The sequence below is a fragment of the Apium graveolens genome, chromosome 6 (assembly GCF_009905375.1).
Source record: "Apium graveolens cultivar Ventura chromosome 6, ASM990537v1, whole genome shotgun sequence".
Classification (NCBI taxonomy): Eukaryota; Viridiplantae; Streptophyta; class Magnoliopsida; order Apiales; family Apiaceae; genus Apium; species Apium graveolens.
This window is the reverse complement of record NC_133652.1, coordinates 3,510,955-3,521,008: the sequence shown is the minus strand read 5'-3', so window position 1 is coordinate 3,521,008 and position 10,054 is coordinate 3,510,955. Positions and strand designations below refer to the sequence as shown.

The window sequence follows — 10,054 nt, the reverse complement described above, 5'->3', positions numbered from 1 at the left end:
AGACAGTTGTCCATCCAAACATGTTTACCAACTTTTTTGTTAATAAAAAAGAGGAAAAAGTGGAATCAAATAAAAATCAAATCAAAGCCTATGGTTAAGGTTAAGGTTTGATGAGTGAATGGATTCCAAAATATAAATCACTCACTTGTGTTTGTGTGTCCCCAAATCTTCAAAAGTCAATTTTGGTCCCACCATCATTTTCTCCTTTTTATATATTTGCTCCATACTTTAGTGTCCACTAGCTTGTTCTATTATACTCCCTCCGACCCTAAAAACGTTTTCCATTTATGTTGGATACGTTTGTCAATACACACTTTTAATTGTTAATATCTTTAATTTTGTATTAATATTAAATATAAAAACTTCGATGTATTAAAGTACTCATAAATACGAATCCAACAAAATCACTAATGACTATGTTTGATCTTATAGATTAGATGTAAATTAGTAGTCAATCGTTTACCATGAACAATACGAAAAGTCAAAACGGGAAGATCATTTTGGCACGGAGGGAGTAGGTTTAGTTGGGGTTGTCAAACGGATAATTCAGATACAGATATGCCTATATCCGTATCCGCATCCGCAATCATCGGATTCGAATACGAATAATATCCGCTTTATTTCGGATACGGATAATATCCGTTTTATCGGATACAAATTCGGATATTTCGAACGAATATCGGATTTTTTGAATTTTTTTGTTGCCCATACCGTTTTGACGATGGTTATAGAACATTTTTTTACGATTAAATACAAATAATATATTTATATATGTTTAAAGTATGTATACAATTATATAAAATTTGTATAAACGTATTATTTAATACATTTACACACACTATAAATTAAAAAAAAAATTAAATTATACAATTATATATTTATATAATTTAAATATCATATATGTATTTAGTTTCAGATTCGAATATCCCGAATTCGGATGCGGATAATATCCGCTTTTTCTCGGATACGGATAATTTCCGCTTTTTCTCGGATACAGATGCAGATTTTTCGGATGAATATCGGATTTTTCGAATTTTTTTGATAGCCCTAGATTTAGTTAATTAATTGCAAGTCTTAATATTTATTATATAATTATTAATAAAAATTTAGACATTAAGAAATTCATCTCAAATTTATCGGGTATTTAAAAATTAATCGAACTAATAATCAAATATTTAGCCCGCAAGGGTTGGCTCAACTGTTTAAAGAGGGGATAACTATCCTCTTGGTCACATGTTCGAATCCCACGGGAGGAGAATTTATGATTATGCCTCCTAAGTCAGAGCATGTCGCTTAAATGCGATTTACCTTCGTTCACGTGGTTTACAGGCTATTGCGTGAGTCCGTAGGATTTACCCAGTACACACCCGAAGGGTAGCGGCTGCGGATTACCTACGATAAAAAAATCAAATATTTCATTCGTCCGGTCCATTTTTTTACAGTTTTGTTTGTTATGCTTACAACGCATTTTTAAGGCTACTATAAGTATAATTTCAAAAAAAATTATTTTTTTTGTATAAAAATATAAGTATAAGATTTTTATTGAGAAGAAAGAAAATTAAAAAAAAAAATAGGAAACTATACTTTTTATAGCAGTTTTAAAATACATGTTGAATCCCGTTTCCCGTTATAAAGAACCGGGGAGGACAGAAATAATATATTTTTATTAAATAATATAAATATTAGTTCAAGAAGTATATCTCGGGTTTGAGTTCTCTTACCAGATTCGAGTTTCAACCTAGTTAAATGATTCGTTTGCTTATCTTTTTTGAATTTCATGAAAATGCCTCAATTTTTTAGCGTCAATTCCAGTTTTTCATCTAATTAATACTCCCTCCGTCCCAATTTATACATACCGTTTGATTTTTTATGGTCAAATTGACCCAATTTTGACCAAATATTCCATATGGTATATAATTGAAAAAAAATATAAAAATTATATCATTAGAAAATATATGTAATATACTTTAATATGTATATTTCAGTTTTTGAAAATAATGAAAGGTTGATATTTAATTTACGGTCAAAGTTGAGTAAATTTGACCACAAAAAATCAAACATGACAGATAAATTGGGACAGAGGGAGTATTTACCATTAACAACTAATTATTTAATTTTCAAAAAGGTATGTATGCACTATATGATGTCTCAAGTCATTAAATGAGTGATAATCAAGGTTGAGACCAACTAATCACCTTTTTAACCATCCGCTACCTTTTGGTGGATCAAAGTCCACATGATAAACTTTAGACACTAATGTAATGTTGTTGTGTAATACTCCATCCGCCCAACAGGTTCTATACTTTCACTATTTATACGTATTTTGAAACTTCGATAATGTATAGTTTTATAATATTGTTTTTTAAAAAAATTGAATAAAAGTTTAAATATAAAATTTTTATTCAGGAAAAAAAATTTAAAAAAATATTATGGAGTTATGCTTTAAACTAGCATTGAAAAACGTGTCAAAAAGTAACGTATAGAATTCAACGGGGAAACAGAGAGTAATCAGTAACCACTATCATCACACAATTGTGTGTATAATTAAAAAACCTTTGCTAACGAATCCGAAAGCCAATTGGTGCCATCCACTCTGCAATTCGTACATTGCTGATCTGTTTGATGCCTCCATGCATACACACTTAGAACATACATAGTTAGAGGTTGCCAAATGTGCGGGTTTGAACCGCACATTCGGGACCGGTTCGTACGGAAACCCGTAATTATTTGACCCGAAACGGGCCGGTTCAAACCCGCACAATTCGTTAAATTAACCGAACCGATTACGAATCCAATATTGACAAACCGGGCCCGGACCGCACAGCACTGACCCGGCACGACTACAACCCGCGCGAGCTGCACAAGCTGTACAACCCGCACAGCCCGCAGCCCGCACAGCCCGGTAAGTAAATCACTAGAGTATAGATTTGGTTATTTACAGGGGAAACCACGTAACCTTGTTTTCATGGATATTAAAATATTTAGTTATCTTGAAATTAATCTTATAAATTTCTTTCTAGTACTTTATTCAATTGCAAATTTTAACTTTCTTAATTATCTGTTAAAAATTTATTACGTGACAAAATGGAAAATTAAAGAAAAACATCAAAAATAACATTATAAAATAAAAAATGTAAAAATTTCGGGGACAACGAGATGATAATTAATCGAATATGGAATTTGAGAATTAATCGAATATGCAGTTTTAGGAATTAAGATAATAAGATTTATAAGCTCTTAGTCTTGAATTACTTAATCATTCTGTACCATTTAAATAATCAAATTCTGCTTCTATACTACTCAAACAATATTCAACCCGTATGAACCGTCAAATTCGGCCCGCACGACTCGCACGAGCACGTGAGCTCGCGAATCTCAGTGCCGATTACGAGTCTTATTTTCTTTATTCGAGTCCGGCCCGGCCCGGTTCGTGAATCATATGTATCGGTTCAGTGTTCATGTTTCACAAGTTCAACCCGCATACAACCCGGCCCGGCCCGTCCGGACCGCCCAAGTGGCCAGCACTATACATAGTGCATATTTACGTATTAATACATGGATTCTTTTTAAATATTCATATTACAGGAAATATTAATTTTTGGGTTCTTTTTTAAATATTCATATTACAGAAAATATTTTCAAAAAAAATACGATATACTTAATTTGTAAACAGATATGCAATTTCGAGTAATATTTTCTACAATATTTGTAATCAAGTATTTAACTTGGAGTAACTTCTCTGATCCTCGCCCGCAATGGTTGGTTTAGTTAGTCAAATAGGGGAAAATTATTCTCTTGGTCACATGTTTGAATCTCACGGGAGAGGAATTTATTATCATGCCTCGTGAGTCAGAATTTGTCGCTTAAATGCGGTTTACCTTGACTCACGTAATTTGCAGGCTATTGCGTGAGCCCGGAGGTTTAACTTGCGTGAGCACGCAGGGTTTACCCAAAGCGCTACCCAGCGGTTTACCCTGACTCACGTAATTTGCACGCTATTGCGTGATCCCGTAGGATTTACACAGAGCACTACCCAGCAGTTTACCTTGGCTCACGTAATTTGTATGCTATTACCTGAACCCGTAGGGTTTACCCGTGTGCACCGGAAGAGTAGCGGCTGCGGGTTATTTACTATTAAAAAAAGAAAAACTTCTCTGAACCTCAAGTACAGACATAGACCGTATTTTTCGTAAGTAAGTTAAAAAATATGAATATTTTTGATAAATTTCCTTAATTTTTTATACTATAAATTATGGATATTTATTATTTATTACTATGCAAACAATATTAAAATAAATGTTAAATAATAATGATTCAAGAGATTTTAAAATGATTTATTTTTAAAAAAATGATATTAAAGTGATAAATGTATCCTTCTAATGAAATAGCAAAAAAAAATTAAATGTTAGAAATCTGTAATCAATAATCCAACTGAATGGACTAATTCAAATTCTCAATCTTTCGAATATTAAAAATATCAAAATTTAAGTCCATAGAAACGCAAATATAAAGAAAAAGATTACTAAAATTTAAGAAAATAATGTAAAAGAAAATCAAAGTAGGCCCCAACTAGGGTGTCAAACACACATTGGATGGTTCAGAGATAAAAAAGTACTGAATTTAGTTGAAGGAACCAAATTCTACTATGATTCTTACAACTTCTTTTTTTCTTTTCTCTCGTACTTTGACCCTCTTCTAACACGGACTTATTATATTATATAATTTTATCAAATTCGTTGCTGAGATAGAATAATAATTATATTTAAATATAATAAAACGTTGAATAATTGAAATTTGAAAAAAAAATTGATTTTAAATTTGATTCTACTGGGTAATAATTTTGGATAAGTGTGATTTTACTGTGATTCTACTATGAAACCACTTTAAACTATTTCATCAAATTTCAATGATTTTTTAAATAAAAAAAATTGTGAAACTTCGTTTTTAATTTGGTAATTAAAATTTGTAATTATATATGATGAAAAATAAAATAAATGATGTATTTATATTTTTTAAATAATGGTTCTCTACGGATCTCTATCTAAACGAGTTCTCCATGGATTGCCACACTACATAACACATATGAATATATACAATACATTATGTATATATATATTTTTTAAACTTTTATACTATTAAAATTATGATATTTCATCTCACAGGATAGTAGATTAGAGTGTGCATTAAACTCTGCCGATTACCGCACATGATCCCAATTTAAAGGAGTTCCAAAATTATTAAATACATATAAATAATTTTAGCGTATCATAATTTTTGGTATTTTTAATATACTCTTTAATGAATTTTCAATATGATAGTATCTAATTTGTGTTTGAGTTGTTCATTAATTCATTTTTTATAACTTTTTTTATATAAAATGCTTCATACATGTGTTTTTTTAATATTTTTTCACTTTTACGAACTCCATAAATTTTTATCTTACATGGGGTCTCTCAAAAAGTTGAGATGAACCTGATGATACTATATATTAAGCCTATTTAATTTTTGCCATATATTGTTACATACATTTAATTTTTTTCGATACATTCGATTATTGCTCATCTTATGATTTATTAGAAATAATATTTATCCATAAAAATATATAAATCACTAAAAAGTTATTTCAGTGATAAATAGAACATTTTTATAATAGTCTAAGAGTTATTAGTGAAAAACCTTTAATATAGATATTTTTTCTAAAAAATAAATAGAACATTTTTGTAATAGTCTAAGAGTTATTTGTGAAAAACCTGTAATATAGATATTTTTTCTAAAAAAGGGCTAGTAGATATCATTTTCTTAATATAAAATCACTTATAATCATGTTTAAAGATTTCGGAAATCGGATCTAATCAGTTGAGGTATCGATTTGTCATTTATTGTATGATTTATCAACGATTTATCGAAAATCGGACAAATATTTTTGACAAAGTTTTTAATGATTTATCGGTAATTTTTGAAAAATTCGTCGATTTCTATAACCGGGCTTGTAATAACCAAAAAAATGTAAAAAAAAAGGTTAGAAAAAATGAAACATCTGCCTTAACATACGCCAATATCCTAACATGCGCACATTTCACCTCTTTTAATTTCCGCCTCCATTAATCACCCACACGCCCCCAAACAAACATCTTTCTATCTCTATATCCCTCTCTCTCTCCCTCATCATTTTCATTTTTATAATCTTGACGGCGCCTCCACAAACCCCTTAAGCTCAAGGTAATATTTATACTCACATATTTATGTTTTTAACTTCTATATCTTTTTTTTAAGTTCATTGATTCATTTTTGATTTGGGTTTTTGATTTTCTTGAATTTTGGTGATAAAGTTTGAATCTTTTGTTGGGTTGTAGTTGTATTGATTTTGTATTGGTTTCTTGATTTTCTTGATTTTCTCGATTTTCTTGAATTTTGGTGATAAAGTTTGAATCTTTTGGTGCTTTTTAGTTGATTTGGTTTTGTTTTTTTGAATTTTAGTGAAAGTTTGAATCTTTGATGTTTTTTAGTGGTATTGAATTTTTTTGTTTTCTTGATTTTATTGAATTTTGGTGATAAAGTTTGAATCTTTTGGTGTTTTTAGTTGATTTGATTTTGTTTGCTTGAATTTTGGTGATAAAGTTTGAATCTTTTAATTTTTTTAGTGATTTTGAATTGTTTTTTTTGTTGGGTTTTGCAGGTTATTGAGAAGAATTGTAGGGGTCTTTGTGTTTTTGGGAAAGATCAGATTTTTAAGCTCAATTATAAATTACCATCTTAAAAGGTATACTTTGATGAATTTATTTCCATAAAGATATTGACTTTGTTTGATTTTATGCTTTTTGTTAAATGGGGTTTGGTCAAATTTCATGTTTTTTGTATGTTAGATTTAGTTGGGTTTTTGCTACAATTTTCATGTTTGTAGAAAGAGTTTTATAGTTATATTGAGATTGATAGTGTCTTTGCTGAATTTTGTTTATTGTTAATAATTATTGTAATTGCATGTTGTTTATCATTTGCGAATAGTTTGTAACTTTGCAATTTCCCCTCAAATTGGATCTTAAAAACCTTAGTTCAATTGTTTTAATATTCTTTTTTGAAGCGAAATGGATGTTGGTAATTTGATTTGCTTTACAACCTTGTTTGCTTCCAGTATGAGTGCTTTGCAATTTCTAGCTAAGGATAAAGTAACGGTTAAGTTCTGTGTTGTGAGCTACTTGTTTAAAATAGACCTAGAAGAGTTCAACTTGTTGTGAATCTGTGTGTGATTTTTTTCCTTGTAGAATTTTGAAACTTCTATCAATGAGTGAATTTAGACCTGGGAAGTGGTTGATATAGTTTGTAATTACTTTTGTAATTTGTACTTATCTGATTTGACGTCTTCCATTTCATTTGTTTGATATTTTATATAAATCCTTGAAATACCTAAGTTATGGTAGTAGATAAGCCTTATTTTGGTTTCTGTCCTACAAACAGTAAATTTTTTGGTTCAGTGTTCCATTTACTGAGTTTCTGGATTAACCATGTGCTTATTGTGGAGCAGGTTTGCAGGATGCTGAATGATCGTGTGCTTAAGATAAAGAATTGATGTTTGTGAAACTTCCCTAATTTACCGAAGCTTGGGTTAAATTATTACAATGGATCGTAAGGACACATCAGGATTTGTTAGCGGGGGGTTGGATGTTCTGTAAAGACCTCTAATTCTAACAGTAGGGCCTAGTTTCTTTTGTAGATATTAATTTAATCCCGGAAGTCAGGCGAGCTATTTTTTTGCTGAAGATTTGCTTGAGATAAGAGTGTTCCATATTAGGAGTTTGTTGATGGATGCCAGGTTGCGTAATCAAGGATTTGTTGCCAAACCTGCATTGGATACATTAAAAAATCTGTGCAACAGCGTGCATGTTGGGGGAGCTGGACCTACATTTGGTTGTGCAGATACTACATTACGCCTTGATTTCCCTGGTTCTTCAGTCTCTGCAGGTCTATCAGCTTCAAGAGGAATCAAAAGAAAATGGAACTTGTCTGGTGGATCCATGGAGCAACAAATTGAATTGCCATTATGTCTTGGGTTGGGCCGTTGTTCAAGTTCCTCAGATAGCAAGGGAAGTTCAGCTACTGCATGTACAACTGTTTCTTCTGCCAAAGAAACTGATGAAGGGTCATCAATGGATCTTGAATTGGACTTCTCTCTCCATCTTGGTAATGAGAAGACATCCAACCCAAAGAACTGTGTCAGCTCTAATCTGACTGCACCTGTTATGAGGCCTCAGGTTAATTTGGACTTGAGTCTGTCCTTTAAGCCTTCTGAATCTGATTTCTCTACTAATCCGTGCATCAGTCCATCTCAACATATCGTAGATAATATGCTGACCATTGACGGAACAAATCATAAGGATGAAGGGTCAGCTTCCTCACATTGGAAGAGAAGAAATTATGTTCCTCCGAGTTTGTTCCTCGAACAGAGTCTAAAAGAATTTAAACCAGCTTTAACAACTCCAGACCTCTCTTCAAGCTTAGTAACAACACCAAAAAGCTCAGTAACTTGCACTTCCGGGATTACACAGCAGCGTAGCAGTAACACAAAAACATGTCAGTTTCAGGGATGTGAAAAGGGGGCAAGGGGTGCTTCTGGTCTCTGCATTGCCCATGGTGGTGGGCGACGATGTCAGAGGCCTGGGTGCCATAAGGGAGCCGAGGGCCGAACTGCATACTGCAAGGCCCATGGTGGTGGTAGAAGGTGTGAGTTTTTAGGATGTACAAAGAGTGCAGAAGGACGTACAGATTACTGTATTGCACATGGTGGTGGTCGGAGATGTAGTCAGGAGGGTTGTAGTCGTGCTGCCCGAGGCAAATCTGGACTGTGTATTCGTCACGGAGGTGGAAAAAGATGCACCAGGGAAAATTGTACAAAAAGCGCCGAAGGTCTGTCCGGTCTCTGCATCTCACATGGAGGTGGCCGAAGGTGTCAGTATCCAGCATGCACTAAAGGTGCTCAAGGAAGCACAATGTTCTGCAAGGCGCATGGTGGAGGCAAGCGATGCACATTTGAAGGATGCACCAAGGGTGCAGAAGGGAGCACACCTTATTGTAAGGGCCATGGTGGAGGGAAAAGGTGCGCCTTTGAAGGTGGTGGGATTTGCCCAAAGAGTGTGCATGGAGGTACCCTTTTTTGTGTAGCACATGGAGGTGGTAAGAGGTGTGTTGTGCCTGAATGCACCAAGAGCGCCAGGGGGCGAACAGATTATTGTGTTCGGCACGGTGGGGGAAAGAGATGCAAAGTTGAAGGGTGCAGCAAAAGTGCCCAAGGCAGCACTGACTTCTGCAAGGCACATGGGGGTGGGAAAAGATGCTCTTGGGGTCATCAGGGTTCAGATTTTGGCAAAGATGACATTCCTTGTAACGCGTTCGCTAGAGGAAAGAATGGTATGTGTACATCCCACAGTGGCTTAGTTCAGGACAAGCGAGTTCATGGAGGTGCTACTGTGGGTGTTATGGTCCAGGATTCTAAATTTTTTGAAATGACGAACGAGTTTATGAATAATGAGGACAACAGTGTTGATTATATGATGATGGACAACACTATTGTGTCGACCCCCGGATGTGTTGACTCTGTGTGGAAGGAAGGTAGTCTTTCGGTCGGTCTAGGTGCAACATCATCTATGGTTGTGGTTCCTGAAGGGAGAGTACATGGAGGTGGTCTTCTTGCAATGCTATCAAGTAATTCTAAGCAGATGTTAAATGACAACAACTTTGTTGTGGGTCATCCTTCTGAGCCCGAGTCTGGAAAATTGTTTATGATGCCAAAAAAATGGGTGTAATTCTCACACACTATGATGCCAAAAAAATGGGTGTAATTCTCACACACTGTCTTTGCTCATGTCTATATTGGCCGAGTTATTCTGTAATGTTATAGTTTGATGGTTCAAGATTTGTTGTCTTTCGATTACTAGCAGTTCAAGATTTGAAATAATATTAATAAGGGAAGCTAGATAGGATTGTGTTAGTTTTATGGGTGTTGGTTATTGATATTTCTTTGTATATATTCTTGGTTGTCAGTTTGGTTCTCTGTCTTCAATCA

The 10,054-nt window shown here is 33.5% G+C and overlaps 1 protein-coding gene across 2 annotated transcripts; it reads left to right on the top strand.

Moving 5' to 3' along the window:
• The first annotated feature begins 6,074 nt into the window (after nucleotides 1–6,074).
• Nucleotides 6,075–10,042, top strand: LOC141667616 (uncharacterized). 2 transcript variants are annotated; one of them, XM_074474170.1, is made up of 3 exons: nucleotides 6,075–6,219; nucleotides 6,677–6,760; nucleotides 7,520–10,042. In XM_074474170.1, the coding sequence occupies exon 3, from the start codon at nucleotides 7,797–7,799 to the stop codon at nucleotides 9,792–9,794; it is 1,998 nt and encodes a 665-aa protein (XP_074330271.1). In that variant the 5' UTR covers nucleotides 6,075–6,219; nucleotides 6,677–6,760; nucleotides 7,520–7,796; the 3' UTR covers nucleotides 9,795–10,042. The 2 variants fall into 2 exon arrangements, with proteins under 2 accessions (XP_074330271.1, XP_074330272.1); XM_074474171.1 differs by lacking the exon at nucleotides 6,677–6,760 and having other exon boundaries at nucleotides 6,082–6,219.
• The last annotated feature ends 12 nt before the right edge of the window (nucleotides 10,043–10,054 follow it).

Excerpts from the sequence above, each read along its gene's own strand:
- LOC141667616 (XM_074474170.1), top strand. The coding sequence starts at position 7,797 with ATGGATGCCAGGTTGCGTAATCAAGGATTTGTTGCCAAACCTGCATTG.